The following is a 24,236-nucleotide window of genomic DNA, read 5'->3' as shown; positions in this document are numbered from 1 at the left end:
TAAATAAATAAATAAATAAATAAATAAATAAATAAATCAAACACTACGCGTGACGTGTTTCCTGTAGCGAGTTTTCACCGAGTGTCCATTCTCGTTGAATTTCCGTCTGTATAGCGCGGCGGCGGAGCTGAGCTGCTTTTATACCCCCGTGGTGACTTCACGAGACTTACACCCGCATCTGCGGATGCGTGGCCTCCGTACGTCGCAGCGAGGCAAAGCTACGATGAAGCTGTGCAGGTGCGCGCGATGACGTCATCGCTCGGCGAGATGTTGCTGAGCACGTTCGCCGGCCTCTTTATCAGAGTAAGCAGCATGGCTGTTAAAAGTGACACATCAGAATAGGTACTCAGTTTATTTTTCGCATTTCGCCTACTCGCACAATTAGTCTTACTTAATTATTCAACTTCGGAAATATTGTAATTAAATGGTAAGTGTCGATTAGAAAATTGTAGAGCAACATGAAAAACTCCCGATACAGCTTTCTATTACGCAGTCCGTGCTACATAAAAGTGTTTTTCCGAGCGTGAAAGAAGTCCGCCAACGCGCGCAAGGTGTCTCGATCGTGGAGTTGTTTTTCAGTGACCTACGTTTGTGCTGGTAAAGCAAAAGCGATTATTTCTTTTTGCTTTTGTGTGTGTGCATCAATTCCTGCTCCATGTTTAACGCCCCCCGCCCACTCAGCCCACACTGTGATAACGCCGCTCGCAAGGGCAAGTTGATTTCCATAGCAGATGAAATGCTGATTCTTCGAACCCTTAATCACGTTCTTTTGGGCAAAGCAAGCACGTACCACCGCCTTTGCATATTCGCCACCGACTTCTTTGTGTCCGACAGAGTGATGGCATGCCGCAGGGCCTGCGATTGCGAAATCTGACCGCAAGCTCGATCATGAGAAAAAGCAACAAAGCGTGATTTAAGCTCTGATATCTGCGGCATCAGGCAAGCACGTGACGCTTTTATCTAAACGTTGGCCTACATAAACCGCCAACAAAGCGATCGCATTCTTCACTGCCAGTGTTTCTCGCGTGCGTTCTAGTCACCTCCAAGCAGGAGGATGCAAATACTACGTAACTTCGCTGTCGGCGCGGTCCTCATCGGGGCCGCTTCGGCGTTGATTAGGTGAGACGCTGGTGCTGGCATGCGCAGCTTGATGCATATCTTCGTTTTACTTCTGTACGACTGTAAAACAGAAGGGCACTGCTTTTTCCTTGTTTCCACGCAAGCTTTAACTGCGCCTCTATGCGGCCTAATACCGGCAGAATACCCAGACATCTTTTCTGTTTCTTTTAAAAATAACTGGATTAATTTTCAAAATGTGTTATTTTATACTGAGACATGAAATTTAAGATATATTACAAGTTTTCTCTGCTTGCACGTAACTAACAAAAAGTATGCTAGCTCACATTTATATACGTTGTTCTATGCATCCATACTATATCATCAAATGTAGCAGACCCAGACCTAGCTCCTAGAATTCTTGTACTCACTTCACCTTGTTCACCTGCTTAGCTACATTTTTTGCCTTTTTTGTGATACTGTCCTTATCGTGGACTGATTGTGTTCATGATTGTGTTCAGGGGCCTCTAAACTATTTCAGAAGCTGTGGAACTTGCTATATTGTTCCTCTGTGTGTGCATCTTAAAGCGAAGCTTTCTTTCGGAACCTTCCCAAAATGTCTCTGACTGTGCCTGCTGGCTGGGTGCTGCTGTCCTGCCGGATAGCTCATACTAAAGGAAAGTCAAAGTTCCGCCCTGAAAGCGAAGCGTCAATTGCGACAGCAAATTAGTAGACAGTTGTACGAAATAAGAATAGTTGTTTTATCAACCGTATAGATTTGTAAAGATTCGCTTACTAGCTAAACTAACCAACATGACATCACGTGCGCACAAGCAAACATTAACACAACTCACTCGATGATCGCAAGAACTGGCTGTCAAAGCGTTAGGCAGAGGAAACGAAGCAGCAGCAGCGAGTGAATTGACCTTCGTGCTGCCTCTCGCTCGAACACGAACTAAACACAATGTTTTCAGCCATCGTCGCACCTACTTAGTCGCCATCACATATCGCTTTCAAAATAGCGCCCGTTTGGCCGCACCAAACGCAGCAGCAACCGGAGTAGAACGCCCCGCCCCCTCGCTCCCGTGCCCCCGGTGCCTTGGGCCATCTTTTGTCCCGTTTGCATTTTCCTCTCTTTCCTTCATTGCGCGTGCGAGATTGAGTCGTCTGCTGCCCCTCGCACGCTATCACTCGTCCACACAGCATAAAGCGCGCGGCGACCATGTTATCGCCTTTGGTCTTTAAACGGATCGTTACGGCGGTAGGGATGGTCAAATAACTTTTATATGATTAGGGATTAACCATCGATCGTTTCATGCCTTCATAGGATAATCGCTTTCGATGCAGGGTCTTTTATCGATTAATTGATTAATGGAAATTTTTGCCGGGCACTTCAAAACGGTTGAAACACAGTTATATACTTTAGCCGGAGCCTATTTTAATGTTTGAGAGGTAGAAGCAAGTTAGAATTACAAGTGTATAACGTTTGATAAAGAATAATCTCTCATTTTTTAAAGACTGAATTGATTTGGTATTAGTGACCTTTGAAATGATAAACAATATGTGTCATAAAATGGCAATTAGAGTAGAATTAAACCAGATACATGGCTCTCGTGGCATGGCACCTTGCGCATTCTTGACGTGCGGCAACCCTCCTCTCATCCAGCAGAGTTTCTTTTTGATACGCCTGTACTTTTAACACGGGTGTCGTTGCCGGTCCGATCATCTGTGTTACATCACTATCCGCAGCCTCAGCGGCAAGGGCCATCGCTTCAGCCTCTTGTAGCGTTAATTCCCGCTTTGCCAGTAGCTGCTTCTGCAGGGCACCTGACCGTATACCACAAACAAAGCGACCTCGTAGCATGCGATCCAAAGCACTGCCAAAATTGCAATTGTCAGCTATTCGGCGAATGTCTACTAGGAATTCATTAATCGGCTCACCCTCCGCTTGACAACGACTGAAGAACTTTTAGCTTTCGGTGATTTTGTGTCTCTTGGGACTGTAGTGCTCACACAGAACTTCGACGACTTCTTCATACGTCAACGCATTTGGCTTGCGCGGAGCCACCTTCGCTGCCAGCACTTGGATCGTATGCATATTTAACGCAGCAACAAGCAATGCTCTTTTCTTAGGGGAGTCTTCAATCGTATTCGCTTCAAAGTATGCTTCTACTTTAATAAGGTACAGCTTCCACTTCTCTTTGCCTTCTTCGAAGTCCGGAAGTAGGTGAGCCATGATGACCTTCGTTTCTCGGTTCTGCGTGAGTTCCGCTTCAGCGTCGATTTTCACTGCATGCGCGATGTCCATCCTCGTCGCCCCTGTAGCATAGCCATGGCATGCTCGCAGTAACGCCAGACCAGTGAAGCATCAGCATAGTCAGTAGAACAAAATCAACGTTTATTCAAAGGTGTAGAGCGTATTTATAGGTAGCCGAGTGGCAGGAAGTTAGGAAGGAGCACGTGTTAGTACTGATAGTCCGAACTCTGAAGGATCGCCAGATGAGGCGATAAAAGGTGCGCGCTCTTCGAAGACACGTGAAGTTGCAACAGCTACTCATAGCTTTCTCTTCCTAATTGGGTGTTATAACTCAAACCTATTCCAATCTATTTGTAGTTAATTTCCGCTGTATAGGCCGTGTACCTATATAATCACAATACAAAATATTGGCACACGAAATGAAAACGGGTATAGATCTGTGCCCATTTTTCGCAATAAGGAGCATCTTAACTGTGGGTGAATGTTTTCTGGCTTCATTATCTGTTACTTCGTATGGTTGAGACTATTGAAAGTTCTTGCCCTTCAGATTTTCGTATTCTTTTCAGTCATTTTATCCTGCTGTTCTGTTTTCTAGGGTGCAACTGCACAGAGTCAAAAACGTTCACGAGCAGTACCGAAAGCTTGGCAGCCCATTCAACGTACCTCCCGCTCTGTATTCGAGTAACACCAAGGGACCAATCATGGAGCCGCTCAAGAATTACGTCAACGTAAGTATTGCACGTTGCTGGGATTACATCACCCACTTTTGTTTGACCGTCAAAATCTAACACGGAATTCGCCGTTCAAGATTGGACATGGCTCAGAGGGGACTCACTGCAATTTTTGTTGTCTACAGGCCTTTGCAGTCGCCCTCTACCACATTTTGTTTTACTTGGCCGTGCGTCCATTGAGGAAGCATGGTCTTTCTGTCTTCACTCGCCGTGGTTGCGTAGGTGCTTTGGCATTCCGCTGCTAACACGAGGTTGTGGGATCAAGTCCCAATATCGGCGGCAGCACTTCGATGGGGCGAAATGCCGAAACGCCCGTGTGCCGTGCATTAGGTGCACGGTAAAGAGCCCCAGCTGGTCAAAATTCATCTGCATTCCCGCACCTAAGCCGTGCCTCACAGTCAAATTTTCGCTTTGGCATGTAACGCCCCACAATCTAATTTTTTTTTATCTCCCTGTCTCTGTCCTCCTTGTATTGCCTCCTGTCCCTTTGCCCATGTGCAGTAGCCATCCGGACGCTTTACCGGTTACCCTGCCTTCCTTCCTTAAACGGTTTCTCTCTCTCTCCCCTTCTCTCCTACGTTCACAAGAAATATGAACTACAGGTTCTGCATGCAAATTATAGAGTAGGATGAAGCGCCGTTTATGGGTTTAAATTACACAGCCGCATGTACTTCCTGGCAGCATGCAGAAATCAATCCGCAAGTCACTTTGGCACACATAGGTGGCTGAGTGTGAAAATATTGATGGAAAGACTCATGCCACAATTACGCAAATAAAATTAACACAGTTTGTGTGTTAAAGAAAGATAACGACGTAAAAATGGGATACATCACCACTGCACCTTTTTGTTTACCACCGATAATATGAATAAATGCACCGTAAACCTTCGTGAGTCATCTCCATAAAATTTTGCGGGGAGTCTTATTTTGAATATAGTAGTAACGTTACTGTCACTATTATTAAGCGGTGAAGCTTCGATAGTTTATTAATGTTAGTATGTTATATTGTTCTGCAAAAGTGCTCTACGCAGCCCATTTCCAATTTCCAAGCATGTTCATGAGCTGTTCAAAACAGATTGGTAATAACGAATTCGCCGGTTTATCGTTTTATTCCATAATACTATACAAAAAAATTCATTTACCTTCCTTCACTTAGCTATATAAAAGTCATTCAGAAGCATCGGAACTTAGTGGGTTCGAACACGCTAACCATAGTGTCACGTGGTGGTGACGTTGAAGAACACAGTACCAATACTGTGAACGACAAAACTAAATTTTATTGGGCGAACCTGTGCCCACAAAACAGGCTACACTTATAGCACAACGATAGCGGCAAACACAGTCGGCGATCATCGAAAATCTGATCAGCGGGTCAAGCGCGTCGGCTTTTATACAGCAGTCATCGAATGTTCCAGACTAAACGTTGGGACACGCGTGCCTTCCACAAAGCTCTACACCATTCGCGTCACGCGATGAAATCAGATAACACAAGGTTCGGCGACAACTGACAGCGTATAGAAGCATCGATAACTTTCCAGAAACTTCGGATACATGCAGGCGCGTCCCGCGCTGTGCGATAAGATTTGTTAGGCGGCGAAACATGGTCGCCTGATAAATATAAGTACACGTGTCAATATCTTAGGAGGCCTAAGTTCTCCGCGCGATTTCGGAACGGCATGCAGTTGTTCTGTCCATATGTGCCATGAAACAAACGAGTCTTTAAGCATCGTAAGTGCCACAACCAAGAATTTTTCTTAGATACGTGGATGGCTGCTTCTGCTTCATAAAGGATGTCTTGGAGGCTTTTTCGTCACATTTATACTCAATAGGACTGGCCATAAATTTTACGGTTAAATTGGAGGAGTATCGTCGCTTTCCTTTTCTTGATGGTATGGTGCAACGTGAAGGGACAGGGCTTCGTTTCAATGTATTCCGAAAACCTACGCACATGGGTCGCAACTTGGTCTTTGCGTCAATTCATCCTGCTTGACAGAAACATTCCGTCGCCGCATCCCTCATACAACGTTCGCATCAAACCTGCAGCTCTCCTAAAGACTTAAAAAAAAGATTTGGAAGTCATTCTCCATAAACTTTCACCTAGCGACCATCCTGCTTCATTTGTGGCTTCCGTACAGCACCACCTATACGTCCAGCCTAGCGCTTCCTCCACCACGTTTGTTACTCGTAAACGTGCTACGATACCATATGCCCCCGTTTCTGGCGAGGCCTTAGCCCGTGTAGTTCGTTATTTTGACGTGCTCGTTGCATACGTGCTAGCAAAAACAAAAACCTAAAAGCTCGCAAAATGTCAAAGACAAGCTTCCGAAAGGAAGGCAACCAGGTCTTGTGTATAATATTCCTTGTGCAGACTGTAATCACGTCTACATCGCCGAGACGGGTCAAAATTTCAAAGGCGCATCAAGGAACGCTATTATGATGTCCAAAAACAAAGTGTCTTCTAACGCTCTTGATGAGTATTGTATGTCAGAAGAGCATGATATTGACTGGGGTAGGACGCATGTGCTAGCCACCGAGAGTAATCTAATCTCACGTTTGCATCTCGAGTCGCTACTAATACAGGCTACTGATACCACGCTGAACCGCAATGAAGGCCGCCTTCCTTCCATTTATTTATTTATTTATTTATTTATTTATTTATTTATTATACCTCAAAGGCCCCAGAGATGGGGTATTACATGAGGGATGGGCTTAGTTTACCAAAACAGTGATTCGAGAGCAGCCTTGAAGTGATGAGCGTCGGAGTAGTGCGTGACGTCGGCAGATAGACCGTTCCAGTCCCTGGCGCTTTTCACAAAAAATGATCGTAGATGAGAGGTAGTCTGCGCCGGGGGAGGATGCACGGCTTTGCTGTGGTTAATGCCGCTGGTCTGACGATGAGCTGGCAATATAGCTGAAATGTGGAGTGGTGAATGATAGAATTTGTGAAAAAGACAGTCTAGAAATAAGACGTCGCGATTATAGATTAGTAAGACCGGCACGGGTTTTTAGTTCAGACACGCTTGCATGATAAGAATATTCAGAGTAGATAAACTGGGCTTCACGGTTTTGAATAGGTTCCAGTGTATTATATAGGTTATCTTGATGAGGATCCCAGACAGAGCACGCATATTCTAACTTAGGGCGGACATATGTAACATAAGCTAACAATTTTACTGATGTGGGAGGAAGTCTTAGATTCCGGCGGAAAAAAGCGAGGGTTCGATTCGCGGCATTGGCTAAGTTAATGACATGATGTGACCAATTTAGGTTAGTTGAAAAGGTTATGCCGAGGTATTTATATGAGTCTACGGATGAGATTTCGGAGCCGTATATGGTGTATTTCCCTGATTGGTGATGCTCTGATTGGAGTGCTCTGTCCGTTGTTTGCACCATCTATTCACACGTACATAATCGTCTCAATATTTCGTTTGCTGTCATTGGGAACCTGGAGCCGAAACGTCTTGCTTTCTTTCCTTTTCTTTTATATTTTTTGTCAGCGTCCATTTTAACTATCACTGAGCAATCCCGACCAGACGAGTTTTCGTCGAACCCTTGATTTCTCTAAGCACCAGTTCCAAATCGGGCATCGGCGAATTCAAGAGCAATACCCCGCAGCCCACTGAACCACTGCGGTGAGTAAAGAAGCAGGGGCTGCTGCTATAATTATGGAAGATTCTGCGCACGCCTCTTCCTCTTTTACCTGCATAAATTTGGCGCACTCGTTTCATTGCCTCCTCTCGTGTTCTCACCCTCCGTGCCAGTGCATTTCTAAGGTGGCGGGTCGAACGATGATTTGCGACGGCACAGTTTCACCCAAGAGCGGGTTGGTCATCTGAACTTTCCTTCACGAAGAGCACACGCGGATGAAAGCAGTGCGCGCAGCTGTCCCTATACAGTGACAGCAGAACAGCGACAAATGACGTCCACAGTGCACAAACGTAATTAAAATAAAGGTGACATGCTCTGGCCAGCCAACCTAATCCGTGTCCCACATATTTCATCATGTACACGTTGCCTCCCCAATAAACGGACTAAACAGAGCATCCAGTACACTGTCTATTGATTATGCTCATACAACGGATACTTGTACTCTGTACGATGCTAAAAGCACGAAAAGCAGTGGCAATAGGGCATAAAAAGCGGCACGCGTAAGCTCTTGTCTGCCAACGGTGACGATACTTGGGGGCAACGCCTGGACACTTCACTCGTTGTTTCTTTCTCCTGAGTACCTAGTCGGCTATTGAAGCACGAATCGGAAATAAGAGATAATCAGGACACAAAGGAAAATAAACAACCTGGAGGAAGTTGTGTGCTTGCTCCGGAAATTTTCCCGATATGCACTGCACACCGGCCTGCCTGTGTGCAGCTTGGCAGCTGATGGGGGTTTCTTTTAAATTGTGGGGTTTTTAGCTCCAATAACCGCCATTTTATTACGAGGCACGCCGTAGTGGAGGACTTCGGAATAATTTGGAATGCCTAAGATTCTTTAACGTACGCCAAATGCATGGGACAAGGGCTTTATTGCATATCCTCCCCTTCGAAATGCGGCCGCCACGGCCGGGATTCGATCCCGCACCCTGGCACTTGGTAGCGTGATAGTGTTCACGACTTATAAGCGATTGGCCATTGCTACGAGGTCGAACAAACAGCAAACAAACAAACAATCAAACAAAGACTCATAAAAACGGCATGAAGGCATGCACATGCACAAATTGATTGCGCGGCTTCATTTATATTCCTATTCCTCCAGATCAATCAGAAAGAATTGACAGTGGGCGTCCGTCAAAGAATTGCTGTGGGCGCCACTCAAGTTTGGTGCCTCCAGTGCGCTGCTCGCATTTGATTCGGTTTCCGCTGCTGCTGAATTAAAATGAAAAAAAAAAACCGGCTTGGACACACGTTGCATTCTCAATTCATTTACAGTGCAAATCAAGCGAATGGGTATCAATGTTTCTGCTCATTTGATATGATGTCAAGCAAAACAACACATCCACATTTCATGCAGGAAATGTACAGTCGATGGCAAAAGTCTAGAGCCCACCACCATCAGGAAAATATATATATATATATATATTACTTCTTATCTCAGTGCATCCCATTCGTCGATAAGGCGCACCCAGGCTGTACCACTTCATTTAAGCCTGAATCTATAGAGTCCATGCGAAGAAAAAAGTATTCGCCATATGGGACCCCGGGCATTTATTTATTTATTTATTTATTTATTTATTTATTTATTTATTTATTTATTTATTTATGGCTGTACGTTTAATCACGAATGAGCAATAACCCGATAGTGCGGATGGCAATGCCCATCGTGGTCTCACGACAATAACAACGCGTGTCCAAAACGCTCGATCACAAGTATAATGCACAGCGAAGCAGTATCTATTGGGACGAGAAAAGTCAGAATGACTTACACGCTGAACACTGCGCTGCGAACAACTTTGACTCGCTTGGTCAAAGTTGCCCAAGAGGGTGTCGGTTTCCCCAACTAATTATGGCCCTGCCAATTATCCCGCAAATGTTGAAGCATGGATAATACCATCTTGCATTTATTCACCATGCCACTTTTAACTCCTTATGTATGTTTCCTCGGCCATGAGAACAACTTACAGTGGCCGTGCTACACCATACACACTACAGCGTTTCCTTACAACTCTAAAAAATGTAATTCTGAGGTTTTCCTTCCAGAAACGCGATTTGATTTTGTGGCACGCCGCAGTGGGGGACCGCGGAATAATTTTCATCACCTGAAGTTCTTTAAACTGCGCGTAAACTGAAGCGCCCGATCACTTTTACATTTCATCCCCGTCCCTTCAAATTCTGTTGCCTATTTAGGTAATTATGCGTTGCGCAGTAAAACGGAAATGGTGCTAAACATAGCACTGGCGATGCTTCAAGTACCAGTGTCTTGTTGTCTGTTTGCCAAGATAAATGGTCTGCAACCGCTTCCAGCAGCCACTCAGTGTCCCCAATTATCACTTCCTGAAAACGAACAGCTCTTCTCGAGCGAAGTATACATGTGAAACCTTGCTTAAGTGATTTATCTGTCTTCAGATGGTACATCAGTGTCAGCGCATTGTTTGCTCTTTTGGGCTGACATATGGCGACTGCACAATCTTTGGGTGGCCATAAATCACGTCCTCCTTTTTTTTATGATTTCCGCATTTCAGCTCTTCGTGCGTTTTAGTTTTACAGCAGTGTTGCGTGTAGTTGGGTGCAGTTGGGAGTGTCCACGCTCTTAAAACATTTTGCGCATTTCCTGTAGCATCAATTTAGACAATGTACATGTTTTCAACCCGATAAAGTCATTTTGATGGAACGTGGTTATAACGGTGCGTTTTGAGGACAAGACACAGAAAGAATGCGCACAGGACAGTCGGCGAATGCCCTGTGGGCATTCTTTCTGTGTCGTGTGCTCAAAACACGCCGGTACAACCATGTTCCATTAAGCCAGCAACCAACTAGCCCATCTAAGTCTGTTAATCGATAAAGCCAAGGTGTTGGCCTGAAAAGCAGCGCCCAGCAAAAGGAGCACTGCACAATTGTTATGCCAATGTTAATGCATAAAAACAGCAGATATATAAGAACAAAGCTAAGCTAAATAATTCAGTCAATCTGGAAAGTACGCATAGTCATTTGAAAGCTCTCGGTGTAATATATATATATGTATATATATATATATATATATATATATAAGCGTCTATCCTCTGGCATTCGTTGATTGTCACAGGAATACACGATATAACACAACGGTTTATTGGATGGATGATGAATGTGAATTGCTTTCTCGGGAGTACAGAAAATGTACTTCAATAGATATGTAAGCACGGCAACTTCTTTAAACGCAGCAGGTAAATTTTACATTCGGAGTTACGCAAATGCGTATATTGATCGCATGAAAAGAGATTTCATAGCACAATGAAGTCAATATACTTTTTACAGCTCAGCTGTATAGGGTTAGGGTGCCAGAGAATTTTCGTGTCCGCACACAGAAACTATAATTGTCAATGGCTCATATCTCCATAAGCAATCATAGCGCCGTAAGCAAGCTGAAAATGCAATCGCTCATAGCTCCGTGAGGCAGAGGGTACGATCACTCAGTAAAGTGAAACGAATAGTGCTTACATTCTTTGGAATTACGCATACAACATGTGTTGTCGGTGATTACAATGTGCACGTGTCGGGATCAAAAAGGGAGTGGCTTACGCGTTTCCTGTTTGAGTAATTTCGCTTGTGGTGCCACACCGATCTGGCTCAGTCGACCACCCACAATATAAAAAAATGTGTTTGCAGTTGCGAGTATGCCGATCAGTGTATATATCATAGCGGCCACAAAGTCATTGTGACCATCGTTACTATGCGACAATGAGTATCGCAATCAAGTCTTTACCACAAGCTTTTGTACCACGATATTTAGAGCTCCGCTGGTCATTTACCTTGGCAGGGCGGAATGACCTGGAATTTTTTCAATAAAATTAGTTTTTCTCTTTGAAACCACTATATAAAAACAAAAGCATCTGGCATCATATGGAAATTTATAGTCACCTATGGCACAAAAAATTTCTTTTTGGGCTAGCAATGAACAATTTTTACCGTTAAAGACGACAAGCTTTTAACGGTAAAATTAGGCATGTATGAGGGACGTCCCGAAAGTAAGGTTTGTAATCTTTTGAAAGAGAAGACGGTACACCAGATGAATCAAACAATCGACATAAGAATCCACACGCGTTGCTGGTTCAACGACGGAAGGAGCGTCAGCGGAGGAGGAATGACGCTAGTACAAAGTGCCGAAGAAGAAAGAGTAGCAGCAGACCGACGGGTGCCTGAGGTTATTCGAGCACAAATCACGATTTCCTCCATGAAGGAACCATAAATGTAGAACGCTACTGCGACACCCTCACCACACTTTGGTCCGCCATTCGAAAAAGAGACCAGGGCTCTTGAGTGCAGGTGATACGCTCTTGGACGACAACGCAATACCACACACATCAAGGCTCCCACAAGATCAGATTCGTCGCTACGGATGGGAGAGATTGAATCACCCAGCCTACAGCACTGATCTTGCCCCGTCGGACTTTCACCTGTTCCCCTGCACAGATAGCTGCACTCTCGGGACGTCACTTCCAAAACAATGCTGAGATGGACCAGGCTGTGTGGAAATTTCTCGCACCGCAGGGCACCGAGTGTCGCCAGAGTGGTTTCTTCAAAGTGATTGCATGCTACGACAAATGTCTCAATGTCGGTGGCGACTACGTGGAAAAAAAATAGTGCGAGATGTGTAGTTCATGATGCCATGGTGTACTTCTTTAGTAATAAAGTTTCTCTTGGAAAATAAATGACGAAACCTACTTTCGGAACATCCCTCGTATATCTCTCCGCAACCTCTGCACTCATTTGACAATTTCGTATTCGCGACACTTCAGCACAGTATATTGAGGTGCTTAACAGCTGGCACATATTTACAGGGGAACAATCACAGCTGCATCTTTTCAGCGCATGTAAAAAAGTGATATGTAGTTGTTATGTTAGCAAGTCAGTAACAGGCATGTGAGAGTCATGAAAACACATACGTTTAGTCTTCCTGTTGTCAGCTCCTATTCAATTATTATAGTGTCACATGCTTACTTTTTGCTAGTGGTGCTGAAGGATCAAAACAGACTTGTCATATGTACCATGGCGTCGTGTGATACGTATATCAGCAGTGTACTGATACATTTAACGGCGTAAAATCAAGTGCCGCAGCTCCACAGCTGCTTTGCCAAGATTGTGCCGCTTCAGAAGTGTACACTCACGTGTACCGCATCAGCAAAGTTTTCGTTGCCATCAACATGCTAAACCTCGCGCGGTGCTCACAGAGATGCAGTTTTGTGTTGATCAGACGCTAGGCTACCATTGAGATCTGCAGCCAGCTTTGCCTTCCCTTGAGAAGAGGTCCTCCCTTCCTTCGGTCCTTTGCGCTGTAATTCAGCCGCAGGTGCATCGATATAGCCACTTTTCATGGGTCAGGTAGCGCACACAGGTTGCCGTGTTAGCTTTCTTAAATTATTCAAACGGTAGTTATCAACATCCCTAACAAGGTCATGCTGAAAGCCGTAATTCAAATGGCCGCGCTTCCCTTAGCTAGATGGCCCTTATTTATGAACCTACTAATAGAATATTAAATCCAAGATTTTGCAAAGCAGATGTACGCTTGATCGACTACCCTTTTGGCAAATTTTATCTCCTTATCTTCTGTGTCCGGACAGCGAGAGTGATTTACATTATACGTACTGAGAGTTAAATCACAGTCTAACAATAAAGCTTTACAGTTGCACATTTCCAGCTTATAATAATAGACAGTTTTAGTATAGCGTACGCTATACCATTGCGTACGCTAAAAAATACCGGGTCGTCACTGCGCATGTGCTGAACGCTAAGCGAAATAGCGGGTATAGCGGGCGTACGCAACACAACATGAGTTAGCGTTAGCGTTTTTGCGTGGTTTGCTGAGTTTGCGGGAAACATGGCGGCGGTCCCGCATGCCCGCTTCGAGTTGAATTTGGCGTTGCTTTTGTAAAATGCACTTCGTTCGTAGCAAATGACTGTGTCAACGGCTTTCGCTTAGTCTCAGACCGCTTCGACGACAGAGTATTATGGATAACCTCGTGGTGTTTTCGAGATCGCTTCTCGTTTCGAACGAGTCGAAGCCTCACAATAGAAACATTCGAGATGTGAGCGCCACCTATCGCTACAGGCGCGAAATAGCCGAAACGACGGCATATGGCCTCTGTAATCCTAAGATTTCGCCGGCCAATTAAAATTGTAGAAAACGTGCGCTGCTTAGCGTACGCTATGTTATAGCGTATAGCGTACGCTAAATTAAAGCTGTCTCATGATTACAATATTTACTCTACTCTTGTGAAGACCTAAGAATGCTGTTTTGATTTTGTCTACTCTCTCCATATAAAATATCAGCACTGCGTTTAACTTCGTGTGTGCATTCGAAAATTTAGGATCTTCACAGAGATCTAACGCTCAAGCTAGGTTCCATAACACGTTAGCGCTTTGTCCAGTAAGGATACGTTGGCGTCTACTGATTTGTGCAGGAAACCTTCAATGGCACACGAACAACATAGATTACTTTGCAAACTGTGCAGGCGCAGTATTACGGGAACATCACGCTGGGCACACCTCCTCAAGTTTTCTCAGTCATCTTCGACACTGGCTCTTCCAACCTCTGGGTGCCCTCCAGCAAGTGTCCAGCGAGAGTCCCCGGATGTCGTGAGTAAATTAGCGGAGTGCTTCTTACTTGTTGTAGGCACAGAAACTGCACGTCCGTGACACGTAGCGCCCAATTTATCGTATCATAAGGAATCATTTTATACGTCTGTCGACGCATATCTTTGTAATTGTTTCTTTCTAGTTGCTTGAGATGATTGCATTCCTCTGCCTGAACAATCGCCCTCGTTCGTCTAAGCCATGATTGGGGTCACAACACGGAAAATGGCGTTGTCTGCTTTGGGGTCAGCTGCTGCAGAAATACACAAGTGCAGGATGAATTGCAGTCTGCTGATATTTTTTGAACTTGCTTTATTAGACGCCGACATGCAGACGACGAGCTTCCATATTCCAAAAAACCGAGGAGACAACACTGCCTAGCGTTTTCCGACCTCACGTCCCTCGTATTCGCGCTGTTCCCGAATGAACCAGCAGCAACTCGCCGAACTTCCGAAATTGCGCTGCCAGACCGAAGAAAATTTCATTGTATGACGATTCTAGTCCGAGTCGTCACCGCTTGTGGAGGTGGCACTCAGCGGGGCCGGATTCGCCCCCTAGACATTGCTTAAGGCATATTTTCCCAGATGTGGAGTAAGCTTGTTTAGGAATTTATCGTAGCACCGTATGAAGATTTGCAAAACAGTGTCCAGCTGCCAGTCTCCGCCACCAGTGACTTAAATCAGTGTCGCATCTGCCTGCACGGCTGCATCGCTGGCGCTTGGCAACAGCTGCAGTCTTGTCACATCAGCGATGTTACAGCAAAATGAACGAAAAACGGCAGCTCGAATTTTTGATGAAAAAAGGATGGTACGACTCCAACCCTGATTGAGCAGGATGATTGTGGAAATCATCCTGCTGCTCGTAATAGTTCTGAACGCTATGCATAGTAATATTGCCGTGGGCCTTATGTTCCCTTTCGTGTACCTTATTGTGCCCAGGTGTGCACCGCAAGTACCATAGTAGCCGATCGAGTACGTACGTCCAGAACGGCACCCACTTCGAAATCGAGTACGGAAGTGGCGCAGTCGCGGGCGAGCTCAGCATCGACACTCTCGGGATCGGCGAGGCGCGCGTCAAGGGCCAGATGTTTGCCGAAGTCACGGAGGAGATCAGCCCGGCCTTCACCATAGGGAAGTTTGACGGCATCCTGGGTCTGGGATATCCGCAGGGCGCCGTTCTGAACGTTACGCCCGTTTTCGACAACATGGTGGCACAGGGCTTAGCCGTGACGCGGGTCTTTGCGTTCTACCTGAATCGCAACCTCAGTGACCCCAGCGGTGGTGAAGTGCTTTTCGGGGGAGTCGACAAGGCTCACTACAAGGGACGCGTCACCTACTTACCGGTGACCAAGAAAGGTTACTGGCAGTTCAAGATGGATGGGTGAGAACTCATGATAGCTGGTTTTTGGCACTGCCGGGGACAAATCGCGTGTGTGTCTAGCTTCAAAATTTGGTAATGTCATTTTATTTCATTATATTGATGAAGCAGCGCACTCGAAATAGACACGTTCGCGCACAAATTGAACGCGTTTCTTTCGAGTGCGCTGCTTTATCAGTATCATGGCTCACTATATAGCCCGCAAGTATCGATTACTTACTGCGTTTACATTGTCACTAGGGGCATTTAAAGAATAGGACAAACATGATTGCACCTAGGAAGCGGCAAACAAAGCGTCCTCCATGTATGTAATGCGCATGATTATGCTTGCCATGCCTGCATAATCATGTATAGTAAAGGCATAATATAGTGGCAATCACAATTTTGTGGGCGAGGGTTTGAAAATCGCGGAATAAAGCACGCTCCAGTTTGTGCCAGTGTGCCTACACTTTGAACTCGAACGATGCAAAACGTAACGATACTTGGCGAGCCATTCTTGCAGCAGCATCAACGCGGCTGCGTCGCAGAAAACATCCACGCGTTTGTGCCATTCTCGAGCACCTCGCCTTGTCCATGCACATTCGACATCTCACGGAGGTGGCCGAAATGTTTTCGTAATAAAATTGCAGCAGGTAAGTAGTAAATAATATAGTATAGCAGGAACATGGGACAGTTTATTTGTTACACCTCTTTCACAATTTCATCGAAGTGCTAGCTAAAAGGCCAACAACGCCATCTCATTGTGATGACGAAGTTAGAATAAGTTATACATAGTGGCTCACAGTACAGAGCGCACTTCAGCTGGATTTCGGCCTAGCACCTCCAAAAAGATGTGCCAACAGGATGCCAGCGAAGATTAAGGGGGAGATGCCAGGGTCGGCTAACTAAATAACCGCTGATGTGAACGTAAATTAAAGCAAAACCTGTACCTCCACATGGCACAAAGCAAACGTGCCTCCTCGTCGCACGTTTCAGTAATATATGTATAATAGCATGTGTGGGTCAGTTTACGTTGATGTTGTTACCTGCGTGTGCCACCTGCTGCCAACACTCGCACTTATGGCGAAAAACGTTGCAAATTTAACGTTACTATCGTGCTGCTATGCGCCACTGCTTTTCACTATTTCCAATGTAGCCAACACTAGCAGGGTTCCACAGCCAACCCGAGATTAAGCGCTCTGACGGCATCCTTTTATTACCTCAAATTAGTGGTACCGTAAAAATAAGTTGTGAGTATTTATCTGAAAGGTTTGAATAAATTTTAAACAGGGTTAGTATGTCAGCAGATACTACAGTCTCAGCTGGTGTCCGTTACTGTAAGTTATAAAATCATCATATCAAGGTGGGGCGTACTTATGCAAGCATTTCATGTTAGGAAGATACGTGAATACTCAGGCCTAGCAGAGAAACCGTGTACGCCGGTGAAAAGGTATTTCACCCAAATAACATTAAGTGCAGTGCAGTTCCTAGTAATGAAAATAAATATAGACTGGGAGTGGGCGAACATATTAGGTTCCTAACACGAATAAAATACCACGCATTATCTATTCGTATTTGAATTTAAAAAGGAGCTATTCGGTATTTTAGAATATTTGAAGATAAGCGACATTTTTTTTTTTCAGCAACCGGATGTGAAAGTCCGGGCACTGCTAAACAAAGTATTGGAAATTTTCACAAGTGAGACCTGGACAAATGTTTTAAAACAATGCACAAATAACACTGTTAATGCAAGCACTGTTATCGGTTTGGCGGCCGAAGCGTGCACGAGAACTTATGATTCCTGCTTGTAGCCATGCGCGACTCTTGGGCATTGCGCACAACATGACAAGTGCGAGTGATCGCAGTCCGTTATACACTCCAAATGGTTCGCAGGAATAATGAAGCTTGCAGTGATTGACATTGGGAGAAGAAAGGAAGGCTGAGGTTAGAATCAGTCGTTATTGAAGGAGCCTGGTCATCGTCAGGACATTCTTTCGTGGCATTTTGTTGCCGTTGTTCGTACGTTGGTTCCAGTAAGAATATTTCATTAATTGCCAATAGATTATCATAGTTACAGGCAGTGATAACGAGACGCACAAAAAAAATCGTTCTAGCGCATTCAGAACGATAATGTCTTCATTCGGCCTTAGCTCTCTCGCGCATCTCATTGTTTCCTCCATTCTAATTTTTCTTTTTTGTCAACAGAATAAAGATATCCGGTAAAACTACCTTCTGCAAGCGAGGCTGCCAGGCCATCGCTGACACCGGGACATCTGCGATCGTCGGGCCTTCAGATGAGATAGATAAGCTGAACAGGCGCATAAGAGCCAAGGAAGTCTCGCCTGGAGAGGTGAGATTTTAATTATATTGGAGTTGAAATGCTAACGCGTTTAGCTAGTGACAGTTGCGTCGCCGACTCCTTGCGGCTAGGGAAGTTCAAACAGTTTAAATATCTGCAAACCGAACACACACTTCGTGGTATTGAGCACCAAAAGAACTCATGTTTTATTAACTAAATCGAAATTAAGATGGGTGATAGTTAACCACGGGGAGCTGGGAGCCAAGTGTCATTCTTCTTAGATATTACATTATGTGTAGTGCTGATATTTAGTTTTTACTCCACCTTATAAGTTCTAATACCATTAATTCTTATTAGTTGGGCGAATCGGAAAGACTTTGGCCCTGTTTTTTTTTAGCCACATTACGGCTGTAAATGCGAACTCAACATATCCGTTCCCAGCGGTGGACCTTTCTCGGACCGGGTCGGCCTTATCTGGCGGTAGCTCCGCGGCACGGCGCTGCTCTCAGTTTTTGAAGATGGCGGTCGTTCTTGACCCCTCCAATGCGTACGAGCAACGAAGTTTGATTCGTTTTCTGTGGAGAAAATTACGAACACCCGCCGAAATCCACAGGGAAATTTCAACCCTCGTATGGGGAAAAGCGTCTCGCCTTGAAAAGTGTGAGGTGGTGGAGGTGCGAGTTCGCATAAGGCCGTGATGACTTGCATGACAATGAATGTTCGGGGAATGTCCGTCGCAGACTGACGGCAGGGGAAATTTAGATTTAGTGCCGTGATGGTAGAAACGTCACAACCGCTGTGGGGACTATGTGGAAGAATAGTGTAAAGTACGTAGAATAAATAGTACGTATATTTGCAATTCCCTGCATGTACCTTGTTTGGATGATTAAAAATAGGGGCAAAGACTCTGATTCGCCCTCGTAATAACACTTTCAGATTAAACTAATTAAAACAATCTCACCTAATTCTCGAGTTACTATATTAAGCTAAAATGTGCCGCTTATGTGTAAAACATAACTGTGTGCTCCTTTCAAGCTATCAACTCTATTATTTACATACCTGTCAGCATTTCCGTTTTCTTATAAATCAGGGCTACTAGTGTTCGATAAGATTCTTGCGGTGCATAGCTATTTGATTACATGCAGTTAGTCGGAACCTGGAACTGCGCAGATTACCACAAGACCTGTTGTGTAGAATCCCCTCTCTGATAATCTAATGCCTCCATGTTTTATTCCTGCTAACCCAAATGGCCGATGAATTCATTCTGCGGGGCCAATTGTGTCAGTACTTCTCACTGACAATGTCTGGTGATATCGTGCAATATAATCGACACTATAATCAGAAGAATAAGAATGGGCTCGAGTGCGTTTGGCAGGCGTTCTGAGATCATGGACAGCAGGTTGCCATTATCCCTCAAGAGAAAAGTGTATAATAGCTGTGTCTTACCAGTACTCACCTACAGGGCAGAAACCTGGAGGCTTACGAAAAAAGTTCTACTTAAATTGAGGACGATGCAACGAGCTATGGAAAGAAGAATGATGGGTGTAACGTTAAGGGATAAGAAAAGAGCAGATTGGGTGAGGGAACAAACGCGAGTTAATGACATCTTAGTTGAAATCAAGAGAAAGAAATGGGCATGGGCAGGACATGTAATGAGGAGGGAAGATAACCGATGGTCATTAAGGGTTACGGACTGGATTCCAAGGGAAAGGAAGCGTAGCAGGGGGCGGCAGAAAGTTAGGTGGGCGGATGAGATTAAGAAGTTTGCAGGGAAGACATGGCTACAATTAGTAAATGACCGGGGTAGTTGGAGAAGTATGGGAGAGGCCTTTGCCCTGCAGTGGGCGTAACCAGGCTGATGATGATGATGATGAATCGACACTCCGCAAGCGCTTCGCGGTGGCATCACCTAGTCCCAATTGCTATTCAACATATGTCCCCATATTGCTCAACATAATATGTAATTCAATGCACCAGACTTATCAAAGGAGACTGAACTGTTGTCAACGAAGGTATTTGCTATGTTGCCTGAAATTCTAGTAGAATTTAAACAGAAAAAATCAAAGAAGAACATAAAGAGATCAAGATGTACTTCAGTGAAATTTTGGGTGCTTGCCCACGAACTTTGGACATTGCCCCCTTCGACCATCTTTGGAACTACACCGAAATTCAGAACTGTAACTCAATGGTCGGCATTTTCAATAAAGACTACTACGAAATACCTGCCCAATTTCAACGACTTTCAGCTAGCAATGTCGATAGGGTGCTCATTGTAATATACGCATTTGCAGCACGTATTCGTAACTTCCCTTCTGCGTTGTAGCACGGCTTTGGTTGTGACGGCAATGTTGTTATAGCGCAACAGTGAAGTTATGACCGAGTGCCCTAAATGCGTATGATTTTAGAACGAAGTATCCTATCGACGTTGCTAGCTAGAAGTTGTTGAAATTCCGCCCCTCGGCGGATATATATATACACATTGATAGATAATTTTGAACCTGGAAACCTACGCTTCTCAAAGAGTAACAGTTGTTCTATTTTTCTTTTTCATTACAGTATGTCGTGAACTGCAAATCTTTACCTCATTTGCCGAAGATTAGTTTCAATCTCAACAAGCGAGAATTTGTGCTGGATCCGGAAGACTACGTTTTCAAGGTAAGTGTTTACAAATTAGTGGTAGATTTTTCTTTCATAAGCGAACCTGCAGAACACCCATTAATTAGCAACAGGCTGAATATACTTTGCTCCGTACATTAAATCTTTTTGCTCTCACGGTGCATAAGGAATGATGTGATCTCTTTCCATAAAGCACAGCCGATCTTCGCACCACCATGCCAGCTAACGGGTGGCGTGTCACTGGGCCACAAGCATAAGTAACTGCAGTAGAACGTGAGCAGAAACTAGAAAATGATAAATTTAACGCTGCCTCAGCCTACCATACTAATTTCCTTATTCCTCCACGGAAAACGCTGAACAAAAACTTGCGCGCATCCAACCCACATTTTTGGCTCTGAAAAGCAACGCTTTCGTTCAAGGGTAAAATGAATGCCATGCAACTGAGTATAACCTACAAAGCGTTTTTCACCATAGCGAAAAATCAAGAAACTGAGACCTCCACCGCTTTACCCTCGCGGCCGCGCGTTGTGTTGTCTCCGTCATTATCCCCCTTTGCTACGACAATGCATCCAAGGTCGGCACGCCGACTATAATGGACCGACCCTAGATAGAGCGCAGCAGTAAACTGCACTTTACTCAGACTGACCAAACAGACGCGCCAAAGCCATAATGAAAGCATTCATATTAAGATGTGCTTTATTAAAGGAATCGCGCTGTTGACGAAGTGTGCTTGTTGGGATGAGGATATTTAGGTGTTATTAGGTTTTTTCACCAGTAATCCTGTACAAACAAGTCCGGCAATCAGGAAAACTGTAAGGGTAGCAAATATAGTGGTAGTGTTCAACGTAGGCGCTAGTTCATCACAGCGGGCGCTGTCATGAAAGTCATGGAGGGTTCATAAAACAAGCTTCAGTTCACAAGCTTCAACGGACGACTACTATTCCGTAATGCGAAGTGTTAATGCAACTCTACACGTGTTCTCAAGTCATGATAGCGCGACAGCCTCGCTAATCGGGAGATCGCGAGAGGCAGCGGGTGGGTGACGCGTGGGCGCGATTCACAGCAACCGCCGCAGACAGACCTCCGCTTATGCAGCGCTTTATTTCAGTAGAGAAGACGCACTCTACTCTGGCGCCACCTCGTAGTCATCGTCGATGCTCAGCCCGTCATGCGCGCCACTACGCCTTTCTCCTGACGCTTTCGCCATACCTTTCTCCTCCGCTTTCCACCCCAAGTTGCGCTGCACCCTCCTCCACTTTCCTCCCCGCGCTCTCTTCGCTATCGCCGTCTGTCATCTCCCACCGCGCTCCACGTTCGCTCTCTTCCTTCGTTGAGCTCGTTAGCTCGGTTACGAGTGACAATGCCGACGCTCACGCTCGCCGCAGGTAAGGGCGCTTAAGAGTTGCGCTCTGAAAGCAACGCCAATATTGACTTAGCGCCTAACGGAAAGCGCAAAGAAATGGCGCAGAACTTTCATCGTACTTAGGACCGAGTGTGCAAACTAGCTAGTAAACCAATATTAGCACACAGCCCTCTGCGCGTGTGTTTGCCTCGGACTTGTCCAGTTTTCCTTGTTTTTTTTTTCGCTAGATCACTTTGAAGATCTTGCCTTCTCACACTTACTGATTGCTCTGATGTTTTCCGTAGGCCCAATACCGGCAGCCACGTAATTCTCGAAGAGGCATTCTCGAATATCTGAGGGTGTCGTTGGATATATCGGATATATATGCGGTTACACCCTCAGACATCTGAGGCATGCTCGGGCAGCCTCGGGTATTTGAGGCTACCAAACCGGAGAGAAGAACAGTCTCATTTACGCAGTTGTCATGTAATCTTGTTACATCAAAGCACTTGTAAAGAGAAAGGCGCTGATTTGTTACCTTGAACACATTCGGCTAGCAATGCGTTTGTCTCATTCAATAAAAAAAGTTACGCCTTCTTAGGTTGCAGCTATTTATTGTCCAGAGATCAGCAGTTCGTGTAGGATTAAACGTGGCTGTCGTATTTTTTAAACACGGAAGCCACTATCACATATTTGACCACCCGACACGTTTGTGAACATCGGCACGTACCTAGCGCAACATTAGGGACCATCCATACTGTCTTTATGTGTCTGCACGAATGTTGTATAAATGTTTCTTCAGCAATCGGCAGTTTGGTAAATCCCCTGAAGTTAGCAATAAAACATTCCAACAGAAGCGTATTGTACATGGTGTTCCACATAGCTTGAGCGAAGGGTTTAAAAATGAAAGACGCATCGGAAGCGCATTGAACCGAGCGCGTACTATTCGCATTGACCTATAATAACTGAGTCAATTTTTTTTTTTCCCATAACTCACTCATTAATTAAGTTTAAATACCCAGCCTTTTAATTATTGGCTAAGAACCCCAAGTATGATACGCAGCTTCAAGTAGAGCGCCTTCAGAAACCACCGATCGAGTTTTTTCCTGCATGATACATCTCACGGAGTCTTTCTTCCCGGGTTGCAAAGAAAGCCCGCGAAACACGAAAAAAGCCACGTGTCGGAGCGCTTGCACAGTGATACCGTGCTGCTCTCAAGCGGGCGTTCAGTTTACAAGGTCGGCGGCATCGTGACTGGCGGCGGGGAAGCGATAGGGCGTTCTTTATCTCCTCGGCAGCGCTCGGCCGGCAGCGTGCATGTGCGCCATCATTCGACGGGTGCCGCCGGCCCAGTTGCCTACATCCATCATAACGCCCTGCAGCTTCCCCGTCGCCAGTCACGATGCAGCCGACCTTGTGAAGAACCGACGCCCAGAGTGAAGAACGCCAATGTTTTAGAGTGCGCTCAAATGTGTATCTTTCACCCAGGGCAGTGTTGGTCAATTTGCTAAAATCTTCCTAGTCCACTCACAGCACTTCCAGGCACTAACACGTGATCTCGGCTAAATCTGCTGGTGCAGGTGACGGAGAACGGCACAACCATCTGCCTGAGTGGCTTCGTTGCCATGGACGTACCGCTGCCATTGGGACCACTGTGGATTCTGGGAGACAGGTTCATCGGTCGTTACTACACCATATTTGACAGGGGAAACGATCGTGTTGGCTTCGCCGATGCTCGATAGCGAAAGCCGTCGCAATGAGCCCAAAATGCACCGAGCGCAACTTCGACAAGAAATTCTGCACGCTCAGTTCTAACATCGATACATTGATATCTACGAGCCTGTATACGTTAAGTATTCAACTCCGGAGGAGGAGAACTTCTTCTGTAATATGTTGGTGGGGTTTACCTTGGGAGACGTTAAGATGCGGAGAGGCAAAATAAAGGCAGTCGATGGATAATATAACAAATGCCGTCACAACATTTTTGTTTATTTCTTTATTGGGATGAGCAGATAATTCTTGAATAAGGCTGGTAGATGTAAGAACAGTCTGTTTCGAAATAGCGGTGAAATGGTGCGCTTCACATGTGCACCCGGCCACAAATGTTTACGGACCACAGGATCTTAGAAAACGTTCAATTCCGGAGCAGCCTGAAGGAGTAGCCAGTAATAACATACATGAAAATGCTGTTAGCATATTCTAGTCAACGCCCGAAATGCAAATAATAGGCTGCGTTGTGAGGTTCAGGAGATCATTCAGCTTTCTCGCAGATTTCATGGTCCATAATGCTTTATGGCCGGGTGTACGATAACAACATACA

The 24,236-nt window shown here is 45.2% G+C and overlaps 1 protein-coding gene across 1 annotated transcript; it reads left to right on the top strand.

Annotated features, from left to right (window-relative positions):
• The first annotated feature begins 1,029 nt into the window (after positions 1 to 1,029).
• LOC126524033 (lysosomal aspartic protease-like) lies at positions 1,030 to 23,857 on the top strand. Its single transcript, XM_050172409.3, has 7 exons — positions 1,030 to 1,119; positions 3,909 to 4,041; positions 14,183 to 14,306; positions 15,242 to 15,683; positions 17,865 to 18,009; positions 20,515 to 20,613; positions 23,497 to 23,857. The coding sequence occupies exons 1-7, from the start codon at positions 1,055 to 1,057 to the stop codon at positions 23,656 to 23,658; spliced, it is 1,170 nt and encodes a 389-aa protein (XP_050028366.2). The 5' UTR covers positions 1,030 to 1,054; the 3' UTR covers positions 23,659 to 23,857.
• Positions 23,858 to 24,236: the final 379 nt, after the last annotated feature.

The sequence above is a fragment of the Dermacentor andersoni genome, chromosome 3, assembly GCF_023375885.2.
Source record: "Dermacentor andersoni chromosome 3, qqDerAnde1_hic_scaffold, whole genome shotgun sequence".
Classification (NCBI taxonomy): domain Eukaryota; kingdom Metazoa; phylum Arthropoda; class Arachnida; order Ixodida; family Ixodidae; genus Dermacentor; species Dermacentor andersoni.
The sequence above is the reverse complement of the archived record's forward strand: the minus strand, read 5'-3'. Positions and strand labels throughout refer to the sequence as shown.

Excerpts from the sequence above, each read along its gene's own strand:
- LOC126524033 (XM_050172409.3), top strand. The coding sequence starts at position 1,055 with ATGCAAATACTACGTAACTTCGCTGTCGGCGCGGTCCTCATCGGGGCC. Across the intron at positions 4,042-14,182 it reads CGCTCAAGAATTACGTCAAC|GCGCAGTATTACGGGAACAT; the intron begins GTAAGTATTGCA and ends CAAACTGTGCAG. Across the intron at positions 15,684-17,864 it reads TGGCAGTTCAAGATGGATGG|AATAAAGATATCCGGTAAAA; the intron begins GTGAGAACTCAT and ends TTTTGTCAACAG.